The sequence below is a fragment of the Camellia sinensis genome, chromosome 3, assembly GCF_055761805.1.
Source record: "Camellia sinensis isolate YWXY chromosome 3, ASM5576180v1, whole genome shotgun sequence".
NCBI classification, from domain to species: domain Eukaryota; kingdom Viridiplantae; phylum Streptophyta; class Magnoliopsida; order Ericales; family Theaceae; genus Camellia; species Camellia sinensis.
Window position 1 is genome coordinate 162,656,016 of NC_138963.1, and position 19,505 is coordinate 162,675,520.

The following is a 19,505-nucleotide window of genomic DNA, read 5'->3' on the forward strand; positions in this document are numbered from 1 at the left end:
AGCCACGTGAAATTTAGATTAAAAAAATAATAATAAAAGAAATTAAGCACTCATGTTCTTTCCACTAAACACCTTTTTCATTCCAATAGTTCCATACTATTCTAGACTTCTTATCTGCCACAATCAATTACTCTCATCATTTATTTATTTATTTTGATTTCTTTCTCTTTTTAAAACATTGTGCAGTTCCTATATCTATAAAATATATATATATATATATAGTGCAGTTTCAATTCACTTTTACCATCTTCACTTTTCTCTATTATGTGTAAAATATCACTTCCCTATTCAAAAACATTGCAATCTTATAATTATTTAACAATATTGCAATCTTATCCTTAAGTACAATATTTGTTAATTATACTTTTTTATTTTTTCTCATTAAAATGTTCCATCAAGTTATCAAGTTCTTTGGAGAGGGAAAAAAAAATAGAGTATAAGAAATAATTCAGTATTTCTTAAAATTAATTTATTTTTTAAAAAATTAATTTTTTTTTTGTTTGTTTTTTTAATTTTTTTATATTAAAAATCTCTTTGACAGTATAAGAGTCTTGGGTTTGTAATTTGTTAAAAAGTTGTTTGTTTGTTTTCTTAATTTTTTTTTTTATCAAATATGTTTTACTATAACTTTATATATATATATATATATATATATCAAATTTCTTTGAAAATAAGTGTTATAAAAATTTTAAATTTATAGTTTTTTAAAAAATTGTTTATTTGTTTTCTTAATATTTTTTGCCATAAAAGGGGCATTGGTTTAATGGTTAAAACTTGGCTTAACAACCTTGAGGTTGTGGGTTCAAGTCTTGAGACTATCACTTTGTACATTATGTCAAAAGTTAACTGTGTATTCAATCTTTCACGTCCCAAACACACATTACTGTATACTAATTGGGTATTTATTTTTTTAATATATTTTGTTGTGTGTTTATTATTATTATCATTATTTTTATTTATTTTTTTGTGTATATCAAATCTCTTTTATTATAATATTTTAAGAGTCTTGGCTTTGTATTTTTTTTTTTTATGTGCTTTATTGTGTAGTTTTAATTCACTTTCACCATCTTCACTTCTCTCTATTCACAATAAAATATCACTTTTTTAGTGAAGAACATTGCAATCTTATAGTTAATCAAGAACATTGCAATCTTATCTTATATTGTAAGTGTAATATTTATTAATTATACTTTTTATTTTCTTCATTGAAAACTTCCGTTATGTTAATAAATTTTGTTTATTTATTAATTATACTTTGTTTTTTTTCTTTATTTATTCCGTTATGTTATTTTCTTTATTTATTAATTATACTTTTTATTTTCACTTTGTTTTTTGTGTATAAATTTTTTTTTTTAATAAAATTTGTTTGTTTATTTTCTTTATTTTTTTGGTGTGTGATTTTTTTTTTTTTTTTTTTTTGTGCGTGTGTTTTTTTTAAAGAAAAAATTCAGTGTTTTTCGAATTTGTTTTTGATTGTAAGTGATTAAAAGGCTTGCATTAGTGTTTTTATGCTTAACCACATTTTAAACAAAAAAATAAAAATACTCCAACTAGATCATACGTTATTTTGCCAAATACATATGTATTTTATTTATTTATTTATTTATTTTCACAGGTAGCTTTACGATTCTTGCTTTTCAAAATAAATAATTTCTAGTTTTTTTTAATAAAATTTGTTTGTTTATTTCCTTTATTTTTTTGGGTGTGTGAGTTTTTTTTTTTTTTTTTTTTTTTAAACAATTCAATGTTCTTAAAAAAAAAAACTTCTTTTTTTTTGTTTTGTTTTTAAGCAATTCAATGTTCTTAAAAAAAAACTATCTTTTTTTTGTTTGCTTTTCTTCTTTTTTTAAATTTATTTGTTTATTTTCTTCTTCTTCTTCTTCTTCTTCTTCTTCTTCTTCTTCTTCTTCTTCTTCTTCTTCTTCTTTTTTTTTTTTGCGTGTGTTTTTTTTAAGAAAAAATTCAGTATTCTTCAAATTTGTTTTGATTGTAAGTGATTAAAAGGCTTGGATTAGTGTTTTTATGCTTAACTACATTTTAAACAAAAAAATAAAAATACTCCAACTAGATCATACATTATTTTGCCAAATGCATATGTATTTTATTTATTTATTTATTTTCACAAGTTGCCTTACGATTCTTGCTTTTCAGAATAAATAATTTGTAGCGCTTCTCTATTAGAGAAAAATATGAATTTTGAAACATGTGAATTTCATATCATAATTTCAAATGATTTGCGGCCGCTAGTTATTCATTATGTCTTGATAAATTTATCAATCTCTTATATTTTTATGAATTAATTTATAGTGATAAATTTATCAGTCAATACCTATAGGTAAATAAATGTAGTTAATAGAATTGATTAGTAAGTGCCTTGAGAAAACCACCAAATCTGACAGTAATCTCTGCAACCTTGGGCCATGTTTGTTTGAACGCATATGATTTGAGATTAGGTTAATAATTCAAGAAGCTACAGAATCTCATATTTAGTTAAGAAAATTGAGATTTGAACTAAAAGTCCATTCAGACATAATATCCTCATATGAGAGATTGTTGAATCTCAAGATGAAGGAGATAGGACATAGAATGGAGAATTAAGAAAAAGTTCAGACTGTTGGGGAATTTTCAAAATTTATAGTTTAGTTTTTAAGTGTTTTCAAAACCTTTCTTATTTTTTTTTAGAAAGCTTGAAATAAGCTTGGGGGCTTTGTCCTACATTGGAAAAACAGGAAAACATAGAGTACTTAATAAAGTGTTACATGAAATATACTTTTGAATATGAAATTGTGGAATGGATGCTAGTGTGCATGCACTCACACCGCAAGGATGGTGCTTCACACCATCCGCACACGCGCGCTCATGGCGTAGGCAGTGGGTTGTGTGGCCTTTGATGGCGCAATTTGCACTTACGCATCGGCGCCATGAGAGCGCTTTCCTATCTACATCGGACAGGTTGGAGCGATAACATGGATCCAATGTGGCATGGATGACATAGAATATAGTCAATTCTGCGTGGCAGTGATTTGGCGTCCGTTACCAATCGAACGGTTGCATGCCCGATCTAGAGTTGTTTGATCATAGCCGTTGATTGGAAATGCATGTGATCGTACGGATAAGATTATGATTAGTCAAGGCATATATTCGGTGTGAGAATAATCTGCGCATCAAGGCTTATAAATAAGCTGTGAAATCAGTCGTTTCAATCCATCCAAAAATCCAGAAAGCATTCCTACAATTCTCTCTCTCTCCCCCTCTTGATTTAGAGTTTTCAATCAAGAGTTTCTTAAGCAAGTTTCTATTTTTTCTTACTAGTAATCAAATTCTGCATACTTGATTATCAATGTCTTGATTTTCTTGATTATATCAAGAGTATTCTGATCTACTGTCGTCAATGCAGACGCCGATAAACTCGATCTTTAGATCAGGCTTCATTGTATCCCGGAGGCAAATTTGTTGTAACTCCCTACACACCTTTTTGTGGTCCACCAAATTTCTGTTCTACATAGACAAGATCATCGCTAAGTTTTGAAGACCCGAAAACCACCAACTGAATAATTCAAGACGAATTGTTCCAACACAGACTAATTACTTAAATTAGAAAATTGATTGAAGCGACATGGATCTCATTCAAGTAGTTTTGGATTCGAGTCATTATAGAAGCAACATGGTTCTCATTCACCTCTACACTTGACTTTTGTTCGCTACGACTCTAGTGAGATTATGATCAAACTATGATTCAAACCCGTCTTGAGGGAGGGTCTAATGTCTTGTCGGGCTCATCTAATCCCCTATAATATGATCACCGAGCCTTCCCTTCTGAAAGCTAACATATCATCAAGGCAGTAATGTTGGTCTAGGTAGAAATAGTGAAATGAATATTTTTCTCACAAATAGTGTGGTAGCTGTTTGGTAGCCTTAGCTGGTCCTATAGCTTTAGGGGTAGCCTCACACGAGATTATAATTACTCTTTTGGTGCTTCTATTAGTTCATGTGTTTTTTTTTTAGAGGGTTTATGCAGATTAGTATATCTTCATTGGGAAATCTCTATATGCTCCAAAAGAAAAGAGCATAGAACATACCACTTCCCCCAAGAAAAAAAAAAAGGTTCTTGATAATAATAATAATTATAAAAAAAATAAAAATTAAAAAGTTAGGAACATTGTACTACGGATATCTGAAGACACCATGGTTTGATTCACTTTGCAAGCTAATTACCAGAAAAATTACAACCTTTTAATTGGGCAAGTTAGGTGGAATTTATTCAGAGGGAAAATTCATAATACAAGAGATACTAATTACAATGAGAACCACCAAGTACTCAGGCTTTTAATCTGTTCTACATACAACAATTCAATTGGCCCTAAAAGGAATAAAGCAAGTTAGGTTTTCAAAACTGGCCATTTAAACATCTCTTCCTGAGTTCGGAAACGACGTACTCATCCTAAAAACTGTTGAATATCTACCTACTCAAGTCATCTTCACAAAAGGTTCTTGTTGCAGACCCTGTACATTGATCCATGTGATGACTCGGTTCATAAGCATATAGATTAACAGAATTCCCTGCAAATTAATAAACTAATCCACGATAATCTGCCTTCTTTCCTTCAATAATTGCAGTTCAAGATCATATTTTCTACAGTTAAGAGAGAGGGATGTGAAACCACCTTTCCTCAAGACTGAAACTAGACCTTCCCATCGGATGAAGGACGATTTTGATCAGTTTCTATGGCTGTCGAAGAAGACATAGTCACAGAATTTGTGCCTTTGGAGGGAGATGATTTAGGAGTAGGAAGCTTCTTTGGCATCATCTGTTCCCAGTATCCCTTGGGCAATCTTGACGCCTCTGAGAGAACAATGAAAGCAAGAAGACTCAAGAGCAAGCATTTGTGCCTCCAAGAACCTGACATGTTGAGTACTCTAGAGAAGTGCTCAGATCCCTCCTTTAACTTTCAGAGGTGGCTTTTGATAACTTGAGGAAGCAGACATGTTGAGCATTGTATGAAGGCTGCCAACTTGTTTTGTTTGAGGAAAGATGTGCCAGTGGCAGACAATGGAGAATTAAACAATTCAAAAACTGTTAGCAGCTCATGTTGTTTCCCTCATTATCTAATAGAAAGTAAAACCTGAATGTCTGAGCAGATTAAGAAATTTAAGGAAGTTGTCATTCATATTAGACCCCACAATAGTTCTTTTAATACTCAATTCTGCTAACAAATCTTCTTCCAGACCTTAACAATCAGCACTGCCACTTAGATGATATGAAATATAAATGCATATATATATATATGATCTCTACATGCTACGTGATAATATTTCACATCATACATGACAAGGGTTGACTAAGTTTCATAAAAGATGCACATTTTGGATCCATGGAAACAACAACAACAACAACAACAACATATTGTGGAATTGGGTATGTGGTACATGACATCTATTCACATGCAACATGGAATATGTGGATCACCGGTCAAGATTCACCATTCAATAAACAAAAAATCTCTTTCAAACAAAATCGATCAACTCAGACAATCAATTTATCTGCTATATTGCATTTTCCTAAGCATGGATGTATGATAATATGCATAATACAAGCCACCATTAAACAAATTCCAAGCAAGAATGTGTCATTAAAAAAAATCCGACATGAAACCCTTACAGCCCATCCACCTAAACACTAACATATCTACTCTTCAATTTCAATCATGCAAACATGAGGAGAGAGGTCTTTTAGTCATATTCAGTTAGCTCAGAGGCCAGACAAACCTTGTTAAAAAAAGGTTTAAGAATTTTTTAGAAGTGCAAAAAGAAGCATCTTGACACTTTTGTATACTTACTCTTACCAACAAAGAAAATTGTTTAATAGAACAAAAGATAACAATTATCAATAGAGCCAGTGGGATATCATCATATTTCATTGAAAAGGTCGTGATATGGACACGCCATTTTGTTCACTCTTGGGCACCCTTTATTGGTAAAAGCACAGCACTATCAGTACCAACTCTGGTTCCATCCTAAACACAACCTTCACAATTTGCACTGGTTATTCTCCAAAATTTCATTTTCTTTCTTGTTCTCGAGAAAACTGGAATGTCGTTTCATATTTTTTTATTTTTACTTCATATATTTCTAAAATATGAATACAAAATATCAAATAAAAGCCAAACAAAATAAAGAGCCGCACTAGATAATAGATTCCCAACAACCTCTTCCTAGGTTTTTGATGAGGTGGGTTAGGAAATGAAAAAAGCCTCTAAAATGAACTTCTGGTGGGGAAAATGTTAAGGGTTTAAAGAGATCAAATACAGAACCAAGACAGATCACAAAACACACAAGTCTTTTCTATCATGTGGAGTGCATGAACAAGGTGACTAGCCATTATTTTAATGAAGACAGCACTTAAATAAACTTACTGGTGGTCCTCAAATTGCAGGTAGTTTTTAAATCATAGAAGTTAGAGGAATGTCGGATGAAGGATAACTTACATAGAGACTTTTCTAAGACATGAGGAGTTGGAGGGAGGTGGATTTTGCACCCCTATCGAAGTGGTGGTCCAATGTTACAGACTAGGGCTGAGCAAGGAATCCGTGAAATCCATAATCCGATCCAGTCCAGTCCAATCCGATAGGTTTGGATTGGTTTTTTGAATCCGCGGTTCGGTTCCGGATTGAAGAATTAAAAATCCGTAGTCCACGGATTGGTTCTGGATTGAACCCCACGGTTCCGGATTGGAACCGATCCGGACCGTATACAAATAGTCTATATTTTTATTATACATCCTCCCCCATAGTATCTTCTCTTATTCTATATAAAATCTAAACTCAAACCTAAAACCGTATAATATCTTATTTTATTACTTTTGTTTGTATTTTCTTATGGTTGTTTAAATTCAAGAGCAGTATGTCACTATTATAAAAAAACATGTTGCTATTATGGAACTGATATAGCGCTATGTTTATATTTTTATGAAATTAAAGTGTTATATATATATATATATATATTTGTTATTTAATTATGTGAATCCGTGGTCCTAAACCGATCCAATCCGTATTTAAATGGATTGGTTCGGATTGGTTCCATGATTTAAACAGATTGGATTGGTTCCAATTTTTCAGGAACCGTAGATAACGGATTGGTCCTGGTTTTACCCCAATCCGGTCCAATCCGGTCCATGCTCACCCCTATTACAGACACAAAATGGTCTATATCTTATTGACTAATTTGATTTTATACATCAAAAGTAACAAGTGAAGTCAGTAAACAAAAATATTGTTAACGACAATGTCAGAACACACAAATGTAGGCTTTTATGTATGTACTAACAAGGATTTGAAACAACAATGTTTCTTTGTTTTGAAACTCTACAAATCACTAAAGCTAAACCCTTTCTAATTGAGCCAATACAAATCTCCATACCCTTTCTAGCTGAAAACCTAAATGCTCAAAGTCTAAATATAACAAATATTTATATATATTACTTTGTGGGTATGGTAAATAGTACCTTAACAAATAAATTAAACATATTTCTCAAAACAGAAAATCTAATAACAAACTGGTTGTGCAACCATAGTGGTTCACATATCCTCTACCCCTGTTCAAGCCTTCCCAAGAGTGAATGCATTCTTCTTCCTTCATTTTTTTTAACCCTCTTTTAAACTATTCCGTTCTCCTTTCCTTCTTTTTCAGGGCATACAACTTGAACACAATCTTCAATTTATCGTCTAAGAAGTTTGATAACTACTATGTACTAACACGTTTGAGAATTCTGCAGAAGTAAAATCAGTGGACAAAAATAAAACAATAGCACCAAAATTCCTCAAGTAACCTTTTAAAATTTTCATATCTCAGATCTGACCTGGTCAATTTTTAGACCAAAATCAAACTATCAACTAACCAGAAATCATAGAATAAAATCTGGTGGCAGTGACAGGTCCCCATCTGGGTTAATTTAGAAGTATTGTCCAAAATAAAAAATAAATAAACTGAAATTTTGTTTGTGATCAATCACTCGTAGACCATTCATTTGATCAGCAAAGGATAAGCAGGGTAGCTGATGAGTCAAATGGTAGACCAGTTGAGATCAAACAAAAAAACTCGATTGTTGAATCATCAAGCAAGGAATTGCGCAATCACTAAATTGAGTCACACCACGAATCAGTTCTTTATCAGGTGATTAAGTTTAGGTATTCACATAAATCAAGGTATACTTGATAGCTGAGAGCCTGAGGCACTCCTAAACTACTAGTTAGAAAGGAAAAAGGAAATGACAGGGCCTACATTTCTACTGGTCCAGTCATTTGAATAGTGAATGAAAGACCAGAAGATTGGATCTAATTTAGAAAGCTCGATTAAAAATAATATTAAAAAAAACTGGTATTGTAAATCCAGGATCATCGTGTGTTACCAGATGTGCACGGGCAAGATTTTGAAAGCTCAAATCCATCCTTTCTCCCTGGAAAACCTGTCGAACAAAAATCATTAAAGTTGCCCCTGGGGTCATTGCCGTTGATTCTTTCTAGTATACCTCAAATTTCTAACCACACCTGAGATATTCTTATGTCCAAGCTTCAAGAGCAGTAATTCAAGAGGATTTTAATAATAGAAGTGCAGATCAACAGATGGCTGAGTTTGATGATGAAGTTTGCTTTTTCTCCTATTAAGATTATGATGTCATTACTTTCCAACATTAACAATCCAGGAAAATCATTAAAAACTGAATTCAGTCAGATCATTGTTAATTTCAATCATGTATGGAAAACAGTTACAGATTCCTCCACATGTGTTACTATGCAGAACTGCTACACAAATTGATCAGCTAGCTGGTCCCATTTAAGCCCTTTAGCAAATTGATTTGGGGACTATTGGGGGCCTTTATGTCATAAAAGAACAAGGAACTCCAAGATTACCATCAACATTGGGGTCATTCTATTTACACACCACCTTCCCTCTCAAGGCAAACCATTAATTAATTTATTTTTTATTACAATTTTAACCTTAAGTGAAATGACTATAGAGGACAAGTTATGATACACACTATTTGTGTATTTACCATAATGGACAAGAATAAATATAATATAAATTATCAATTTCAAACTTCTTCCTTACATATCTTCTCTGTCAAGAATTTAAAAATCCTAGAACCAAGGTCAAAACCCTTCAACAAATAATCAAAAATATAGAATTATTGAAGATTTTGATTGGATTCAATGAAAGATGCATCTGACAATTCTCATTCGGAACAATGGAGCAATGAAAAGGTTCTTTTTTGTTGTTTTTGTCTTCGCTTTCATTTTATGAGTGGTAAATCGTTGTTCGGTTAACTAGAGGTGAAAAATATGTCATTGTTCGACAAACTACAATTGAACAACTTACATCTGTTCGACAAACTACAATCGAACAACTTACATTTGTTCGACTCTGTACTGTGGAACAGTTATAAATTTATTTTTTTTCCTTTTTTCAGAACTGTGCATCCGTGGAATGAGAACTCACCTACTGCTTTACTTGAGCACCAACGACGTCTTCACCACTGCTTAACTCTGTGTTGAGAACCAACACAGTGTTCACCGATTGAAACTGAGAATGGAGGGGGAAGATGGAAGAAGGTGGGTGTGTGAGGATGTGTGAGGGTAAATATGGGAGTTTGTGTGTATATTGTTGTGGATAGGTGTGTGAGTAAGGATAAATATGTAAATTTGTGGTGTGTGATGAACAAAATATATATTTACCAAATTATTAAAGGTGTGCTCTTAGAAGTGGTTTGCCTTGAGATAAATTATGATGTGTAAATAGAGGCACCCTCAACATTGAATCTACAATATAATTTTAGTGTAAATTACAAATACACTCCTGAGATTTACTTAAAATACAAATTACTCCCTGTGATTTGAAAAATTACAAATACCTCTCCGTCAGAATTTTTTATTTAACAGAATTAATTAAAAAAATGAAATTTCTAATTATTCACCTATACAATAATAAAATTATCTGAATTATTAATTAAAATAAAATTTTAATATTATTAAAAAATGTTAATTAATTTGATGATTTATTAAGAAAATGACCTATTTGTTATAAAATTAAAAGCCTTAGAAGGCATAATATAATTTCTAAAATCATAGAAAGTAATTTGTAATTTAAGTAAACCTCAGAGGGGTGTGTTTGTAATTTATCCTATACGTTAAATTAAGCTGCCAGAACTTAGAAGTCAATATTTTGTCAGAAGAAACTCAAATTATTTTCAGATGTATTAAGAAACAGGTATTTTCCAGTAACTAGTGAAATATGAGGAAAAGAGTTACTAAAAAATGGTTGAGAATTTTTCAGGTATGTTGGCAAATATGCAGTGTCGTAAACAGAGATTTCAAGAAACAAGTCAGACGACTGTTTTCAGACGATTACAAGAATTTTATGACAAGTGAATTCGCAGGTAAACATCAAAATTTTTCTGGATCTATAATACAGCTAGAATCACCATTGCAGTTTTACATAGAAGACAAGCAATTATTGCAATAGTAAAAATGTGTGAACTTCCAAAACCCAAATTAGATTCATCAATTTATATAATAATATAGTGTGCTATTACATTTCAAACTCTGAGCCTGAACCTGATCCCTCTAATTTAAGGGAGCCAAAAAGGTAATAAACGAGGCAAAGCTGAGGGGTAGCTTATGGAAAGAGTAATCAACCTAATATAAATAATACAGAGGGTTATAAGATACTATGGCTATTACATCCTTGAAATAAAATGTAGTGGAACAAACAAAAGTTTTTTTAATACAGCAGCAAAAAAAAACTTAGTGGTGACAATTAAGAGCATTTTGCTTACGCAATGGCTGACTTAATTGTCTGTATCTCTATGGGACGCCAATATGCCTTTTGAACACAAAGCAATCCCTCATTGTCCTTTGAAAATGTCAATCGGATCTTCCACTGTAGAGATTTAGCCAAGCTCTCCAACTCACCTATGGTTTCAACCTTATCCCGTATGATCAAATGTCCTTCCGGCCTTAGGATCCTATCAACTTCCGCCATCACTGCCTGTACGCTGCACCTGCGGACAGAAAACCATCCCCAAATTAAGTTAACAGCAAGGGCTGGGGATGAATGCTGAGTAAAACTCCAAGGAAGAGTCACATAAGAAAATAAACCTGTTCTTGAGATCAGAGAAGAGATGGTCTGCATGAAGAAGATCATAAGATCTGGGGTAAGTGCTGAATGATTCACACCAATCATGATACATTCCAAATAAACCACGCTCGAATATTATTGGAAGTGTATCTGGTGAATTGACTGGGACTATATTCATGACCCACACCTTCTGATCTTTCAGAGCTGCAGCAAACCTAAAAGCAGAAAGAAAGCATAATCAGGATACAGTCCAAAATAATTACAGGATAGAAACAAAAACAGAAATGATAGCAATAACAGTGAAAAGCAATAACCACAATGATAGTCAAAAGAAAGAACTCATATTCTCTCTAATTGACAACGTCATGGTTCATCCTATTCCATATTCAATGTGCCACAACAGGGATTAAGCTCATCATTTCACTAAACAAAAAACAATATTCAAGCCATACAAACTTGTGTGGAAAAACTAGATAAAAACATCACATTCTTACCCTCCATATACAGCTCTCATGTCCATTACATTCCTCACTGAAGACCAATTGATTCCCAGGCCACTCAAATATGACTTGGACACCACATGTTTCCAGTGCTTATAGTCATTAGAGAAGTCCTCTGGAGCTGTTTTACCATAAACTCCAACTTGAGAACTTTTTAACCAGTAGGGAACTGACTCCGCCCTTAGTGGCCATTGTTCTGGCCACTGTGACCCACGCTCTGACGCACCCACTGGCACTTTGTGAATGCATGCCTGAAGCGGTACATTCCTGAATACATAGTCAATAAAAACAATGGACACACATATTTAGGAAGATTCACTCAGTAAAACAGTAATGCAAGGAACAATGATTCTACTATTGAAAATATCTGCCAGCAGCCAAATGGAGACCTTTGGGAGCCATAGCATTGCTCAAATAGGAAGGCTAATTTATATTATGTCTAATTTTTTTCCCTCAAAGATCTAGTGATTAACATGCATTGCTGTCTCCACAGACAGGAAATGTCTTTGGATTATACCAACTTGTTTCTCTAAATTTGACTTACAATACAGTCAGCATATTTGAAAATCCAAACATACATACAAGAAAATTTTCCTCGACAAATCAAACTACATGACAGCAAAGAAAAAAAAAATCTTAATTTATACAAATTATGGACGCATTCAAAATATTACCAAATATCAAACTAATGAAGTTCCATCTATGCAACATGGACTCATCTGAATTTGTGAAATACCCTTGTTGGATACTTGACACTTGGGTCTGATATCCCATTTGCCTTGTTTCATAGGCACCCAATAACAAGAAGTACGTATAAATAATCGAGTTTATTATATACAAAGTACTTATATTTAATGCATAAAAGGCACAATTTTAGTTTGTAAACATCAATTTACCCTCAGAAAATTAAGAAATATCAAATCTAGCTATGTCCTAGTGTCCTTGACATGAGAACTAGATGGACCTGAATCATGTAAATGTAACATAGAGTACCATGACGGTCATGTCCAGCAGTTCATCTGGTGAACTTCTTTCTTATGTAATAAAACACACATTTTTTAAGTATCTATGTAATAATATATATATATACTCACCGATTTTGATGTTTGAACATCTCTCATCAGTTTCTTGAACATTTGTAATTCAATAAATTCCTTGGGTTTCTATTCTAATATTATGTGTACTAAGCCAATAATCATAACCCTTGCCACCATGCTATCATTGAAACAAAAAAAAAAAAAAAAAAAAAAAAAAAAACATAGGTTACAAAAAACGGTACCATGCTGCATCTGGGTCATCAGATTCTTTGCACAATGGAGGCTCATTTTTCGGTCTTTTCTCATAGCACTCATTGGAAGTTGGCTTTCTGTATATAGCTGCACCAACTTCATTCAACTCATCCTTGTTAATCACTACCAGGTCCCAGCACATTGACTTCGTCAGTTCAGTCATAGCTGCCATAAATTTTCACAATGAAATAAACAAAATAAAACAAAACAAAGAATTTTAAAAATAAAGCTGTTAACATCAATCTCACAACTCCATTTCTCAAACATAAAATAGGTTCACATTAAGTCTACCTTCCCAAATTCCAACATCTTCAGGCACCTTTCTATAAACAGGAGTAGCGGACCACACAAAGTACCCACCAGGTCGCAAGAGACGATTCAATTCTAAGAGAAGCTTACCACCTGCAGTGCCCATTAAAATGAATTTATAAGCCCAAAACTAATCAGTGATAAATCAGAGCCGTTAGATCAAAGAAAAACAAACAGTACCTTCAATATGCCAAGGGACTCTACATCTGGCACAATGGACAATGTCAAAGACCTTACTGGGAAAGGGTAGTCTCTTGGTACCCATGACTGCTGATATTGCTGGGATCCCCCTTTCAAGTGCAAATTGCACTTGTGCTTCATGCTCATCCTTGGGAGCAAATGACATTGCAAGCACATCTCTGTCAAAAAGAAATCCTCCAAAGCTAGCCACCCCACACCCAACATCCAATATCACACGGCTTTGTTTACCCCAAGCAAGCTGAGGAAGAGACTGCATTTTGGACAAAATATCAAAATGTTATTCATGCAAACAAGATTAGGATTCCCACAAGAATCTTTGGGATTCCCATTATTTTTTTCCTTATAATTTTCTTTTTTCATGCATTGAGCTTGTCCTCAGATAAAGTTCAAAAACAATGCAGAAATATACATAAAAGAAGTCCATTTAAGTGTAGAAATAAAGTATGTCCCAAGTATTCATACAGAATATATAGAATTACAGATTTATCGAAATATGTGTAATGTAAATACATATATATTCCATAGATGCATGCAGCTCCATCTATGTCATCTTGTCAATAGCCCATTAAAAACCCAGAGGGAAGAGGCGGGTTGTTTTTTTTGGGTTCATGGCTAGTGCGAGCTATGAACCTTTGGTCAAAATATTGTGCACAAGTTTGTACGTATAGCATGCTCACACATATAGATAATAGTAGGATGGACACCCGTAGGGCATCTTAAGCAGTTGTGACAACTCACACTATAACTTGGTTTTTTTTTAAAATTATTATTATTATTGACAAGTAACATAAGGAAACTCGAGCTTTGACTCTCTTCATTGGGGGAATGCGATCTAAGCTGATGGGTGTCCCCTAGGAGACTATGCAATATTTTTACTACAACAATACTTATATTCTCCCTAAAAGTTTGCACAAAATAAACTGCATGCAACTATAGAAACATAATACAATAATGAATAAATTCCTTTCTCTACTTTTCAACTGTGGAACCCAGAGAATAGCAATAATACACAAAAGCAGACACAAAATCATGTGTAAATACAGAAAAAGTTTCATGACAGAACCAGCAATGAGATATTACACAGAATAAGGCAGCTTGGAAAATTAACTATGAAGACTTACTTTCTGGATGAAGTCAATGTAATGAAGGGCACCATTCTTAAATTGAGTCCCACCACCAGGAAAAGTAAGGTAATCTCCAGTAACTTTAACCCAATTTTGATGCCCCTTAATTTCTGCAAGCTTTGTGTGGGGAACATTATAGTACCATATCTGCAAAATGTGACAGAATATCCCATTTAAGCCAGACTAAAATTTCAACTGCCAACAGTTTTTCTATATAATTAGCATAAATAAGACATACTTTTTCCCTGCTTTTAGGCCACTTAATTGACTGTTTGTATCCTTCTGGTAGAGGAACAAGGCACATTGGAGCTTCATCTGGGCAGTGCCTCTCTCGATGTTCATAGTGTTTTGTACTAGGAAGTTTTCTGATAGTTTGGATATTGTCAAGACAGGGAATATAGTCTGGCCCAGCAGTTACATTGCAGAGCTTCCACTTATACTCGTTCTGATCTTTCGACAACACAGATTTTTGTGATTTCTTCTCATTCTCAGACTCCACAGCCTGGGTTGACCAAGGCCCATTTTGGGTAGTAGTCTCATTCAAAATCTCAGACTGGGATCCAGCAGGGAAAATCACATTTCCGCCCTGGTCTTCCATCTTGTTTTCACCAGAGTTTTCTTCCGAATCCCTATCTTGATTTTCTTCAATTTTCTCTTCAGTCTGACTGTCAGCTTTATCTTCATTCTTTGTTTCCTCTGTATTTTCCTGTGATTCTGTTCTAGTCTCACCACCTTCTGAATTGGAATCTCCATCTCCTGAATTTGAGTCCCCACCACCTGAATTGGATTCAACATTTTCTGAATTTGATTCACCATCTGAATTGGATTCCGACTCTTCCCTTTTTCCTTGTCCATCATTTTCAGCTTCTCTCTTCGTTTCCTCTTCAGATGTATTAATTTCAATGTCATCCCGACCATTTTTTAGGCTACCTTCTTCTTTCGTTGCATCCTCTGGTAAATCACCTGGACTATCTTCAAAATGGTTAGTTTGAACATTGTCAGTTACTTTTTGTTTCATCTCAGTTTTAGTCTCCTGAGAAGACACCTCTGAATTCTGAACAGGAACAATAACAGATGACGACATGAACATCCAAACTCCAACCAAACAAAGACCAACAAACACAACGACTGTAATGGTCGAACAACAACTTGATGATTTCCTCCCATCCACTCGGGAATATTTTCCTAAAGCCATATTTCAGGGCACGCAATCTCTATATCGTACACCTGGCCAGGCCAAAGTAAACACAGAGAATAAGAAAATTACAAACAAGAAAAACAAAAAAAACTAACGAACTCCCTGCAATGCAACAGATGTATTAATTCCAACAAACAATTAAATAGAAGTTGACAAACGAATCAGTGCATGAACGCAAATAAAATAACAAAACAGAATTCTGAATTAACACCTAAATCCCATAGAATGTCCGCTCTAAGGAATAAGAAGCTCCTATTAAGGTAGTTGGCCACTTAATGGATCCAAATGGTTGAACATTTCATTGCTGAAACCTATGCTACATGAACTTGGGTACGGGTGTCGGGTGCAAGTATGTGTCTAGAAGTCAGACTCATCAAATCATAAATTCAAGGGTACGTGGACTCGGCAAAAAAATATTATATTTTTATATTTTTAATCAAGTATGTGAGATAAAATGATATTATATATAACTTACAATGTCAAAAAGATATTTATAGCAATTATACACATATAATAATAATGTTATATACAATTATATAAGAAGTGTCCGTTGAAAAGTAGTTGACACATATCCCATACCTTTATCCAAGGGTTGGGTGTCCGATACAGGTATTTGATTTATTTTGAAGAGCCCGAGTAGCATAGCCAAACACACATTGTGCTAGAAAATAATTGTTACATGTAACTTTTCCAACACAAACGCATATGCAAACATTTTGATGTACATATATGTACATTCATTTATGGATATTGATTTCTAGAACTATTTTATTCTGAAAAGTTAAAATATAATGGGGTTTTTAGTAGGATCGCTATCTATCCACCACAGGAAAATGTCAGTTACTCAAAAGAAGGTTTTTTTTTTTTGGATAACTGAGTATCCAGGCCAGCGTTTTTTAGGATGCACCTCAACTAATCTCAGGGTCCTGAGCCGATCGACGGACTAAGAAGCAGCGGCCCGCTAGTAATCCAGCTGGGGGTGGGAATCGAACTCAAGACGTCCAGGGTTTACAGCTCGTCCCAGAGTTACTCTCCCTCAAAAGAAAGTTAATGACATGTTTAACATGATCATCACAGAAATTACTCAATTATTAGATCGTCGGTCTCTGACTGGGAAGACAGAAGCATGGCATATACATACACTCATACAGATGCAAATCTTCAAGAAACCAAACATAGCCAGATTGATGGAAAATGGCGAGAAAATAAACAATTTCAAATAGATCCATTCAACATTAAACATCTTCAAATTTTCAGTAAATTGAATTTCCCAAAAATTGCCTTAATTTGAACTATACTACTTACAAACATCTTAAAATAGCCAGCTTTCAAAATTTCATCAATTAATGCCACTACCTTTGCATGTCTAATACCTAGCCAGTTTCTTTACCAAATCCACAATTATGAGACTACATCAAAACAAGTAATTTCAAGCACAAAGCTTTGCAAAATTTAGTTTGCACAAAAACAGAGCAAATAGCTACACATGAAACATTTTAATGTAGATCAAGTGATAAAGTATTCAAATAACAGTTCAAGCATAACAGATCTTAAAAGAACAATGAACTTAAGAAGAACAAAGAAGAGTGACTTGATTGTACCTGATTTCTGAGTAGAAAAATAGTTAGCTACTACGGATCTGAATGAGAAATCAGGGTTCGAAGTTCATTCTCTGTACGGAAGAAGAGTTGTGAAGTTGTTTGAGTTGGGATTTGAATAAATATTAGACCTATAAGAGAATGATAAGCATGGAGAGAGAGAGAGAGAGAGAGAGAGAGAGAGAGAGAGAGAGTGTGATAAGTATACGTGCCCATCAATAATAATGCTAATGAAGAGAAGTTTATATAACACCGAAAAAGCAGAGAGAGAGAGAGAGAGAGAGAGGAGAGGATTCACGCGGATTCAAAAAAAAAAAGAGGGGGTGAACGTGTAATTTTGTCAATTGAGAGGGGCTTTTTGGTAAATATGTGTTGTGGGTTAGCTGGACGGGAAGGTGCAAGACTTAAGATTTTCCTCTGCTATCCGAAAATTGGTAGAAGTTACAATCGGAGAGCAGGGGTCAATGGTAGGATGACACGCGACCTGTTATATGAGAGATTATCTTTTGAGGAAAAAAGCTATAAAACTAAAACCTTTTGCAAACTGTGTTGCTACTTTAAACTTCGAAATTTCAAATGAGAGTCAATAAATCATATTAATGAATAAAGAAAAATTTATAAAATTTACTAAAAATAATAGGGTTATTTAATTAAAAATTCATTTTTATAGAATTTTTTAGACTAGGTCCTATTCAAAATATTTTATTATAAGAAAATCCTATTACTTTCTTTTTTTTTTAGAATTATCCGCATGTGTAAAAATTTGTACCTAAGAAAAAAATTATTGGATATTCCAAACATACATATGACAATACCATCGACCAAATATCATACCAATGCCACAATATAAAATTATGAGTCTCCTCATCTTATCAATCACAACTTTTATAAGATACTACCTAACTGTGCCAGGAGTACTAAATAAATTTTTCTAAAGAGCCCTCCTAAATACCTCCAGTGGGGGTCGCATGAAGTGGCGCGCCCCCCGTGGCTGACAATCAAAAAAAAAATAATAATTTTTTTTCGCCTAATCACGGGCCTCCACCTCACTGGGGGTCGACCCCCAAGTGGGGATATAAAGCATTTTTGTTTTTCTAAATGAAATGAGCATACTTCAAAATGGTGATATGGCATTCACTTTTTATTTTTATTGTTTTAAAATTTTAAAATTTCATAATTTTTATTATACATATTTACGTTTAATTAAATTTAGATTTATGGAATCTACAGAATGAGATCTATCAAACATGATAAATTTAAAATTTATAAAATTAGAATATTAATTTTTTTATTTGTATAAAACTGAGAAAACTAATAAAATTCTTAATTTCATATAGTTGTTTCACAAAAAAAAATATTTTTTTATTTTTATATAATTTTATATTTAATATTAATCTTATTTGACAAATTTGAATGAGTAGGTTCTAAAAATATAAATTTTATAAAAAAATGAAAATATAATATGAAAATTATGATATTTTAAGGTTTAAAATATAAAAATAAAATATAATTTCATTACATCAGCATATCAGGCCCTTTGTGGGGTCTTTTGAGAAGAGGGTAAAAAGTCAATTTTTAGCTTTTTATCCATTTTTTGTCACATTATATCTCACATTTTTTACCCATAAAAAGACAAAATGGATTAAAAAAGTCAACTTTTTACCAACTTTTCAAAACACTCCACGTTAGCTTCTTCCGATTGAGAGCAAAATCATCTATCAATAAAAAATAGTTGAAAAAAAAATTCTCAAAAATAAAAAATTATACGTGAGACTTACCGTAGGACAACTTTCACCCAATAGGACTTGTAACTAAATTATCTAAAATAATTGGAAAATATTTGGGACCTCTTTTGAAGATAACACACACACTCTCAAAGTAATCCAGGCCCACCATATATGTGTGGGGCGCACTCATGTATGTGTGTGATTTACATCATGAGTGGTTCAGATTTGTGGAAGTTTTGTGAGGGTGTCATGGGAGTGGGGGTCTCAATCATTACTCTTAATCTAAATTATAATATAAAATAAAAGGAGAAAAAATTAGAGAGGTGATAAATATATAAAATTATTATAAGAATTAATACTAATTAAACATGTTAAATATATATAAAACAAAATGCTAAAAAAATCCAATAATTCAATCGATTAAAAAAA

At 33.1% G+C, this 19,505-nt stretch overlaps 1 protein-coding gene and 1 long non-coding RNA gene across 2 annotated transcripts; both read right to left on the bottom strand.

Annotated features, from left to right (window-relative positions):
• Window positions 1-4,211: 4,211 nt before the first annotated feature.
• LOC145822870 (uncharacterized) lies at window positions 4,212-8,708 on the bottom strand. The gene is made up of 2 exons (XR_014364712.1): window positions 8,405-8,708; window positions 4,212-5,012 (listed from the first exon to the last, which is right to left on the bottom strand). It is a non-coding gene; the product is annotated as an uncharacterized LOC145822870 (long non-coding RNA).
• Window positions 8,709-10,530: 1,822 nt separating this feature from the next.
• On the bottom strand, window positions 10,531-17,686 carry LOC114288209 (putative methyltransferase PMT25). Its single transcript, XM_028231695.2, has 9 exons — window positions 17,353-17,686; window positions 14,792-15,780; window positions 14,551-14,700; window positions 13,409-13,679; window positions 13,211-13,321; window positions 12,910-13,084; window positions 11,625-11,897; window positions 11,151-11,345; window positions 10,531-11,053 (listed from the first exon to the last, which is right to left on the bottom strand). Exons 2-9 carry the CDS (start codon window positions 15,746-15,748, stop codon window positions 10,825-10,827), a joined length of 2,361 nt encoding a protein of 786 aa, XP_028087496.2. The 5' UTR covers window positions 15,749-15,780; window positions 17,353-17,686; the 3' UTR covers window positions 10,531-10,824.
• Between the last annotated feature and the right edge of the window lie 1,819 nt (window positions 17,687-19,505).

Excerpts from the sequence above, each read along its gene's own strand:
- LOC114288209 (XM_028231695.2), bottom strand. The coding sequence starts at position 15,748 with ATGGCTTTAGGAAAATATTCCCGAGTGGATGGGAGGAAATCATCAAGT. Across the intron at positions 13,322-13,408 it reads AGTCCCTTGGCATATTGAAG|GTGGTAAGCTTCTCTTAGAA; the intron begins GTACTGTTTGTT and ends TGGGCACTGCAG. Across the intron at positions 13,085-13,210 it reads AGATGTTGGAATTTGGGAAG|CTATGACTGAACTGACGAAG; the intron begins GTAGACTTAATG and ends AATTTATGGCAG.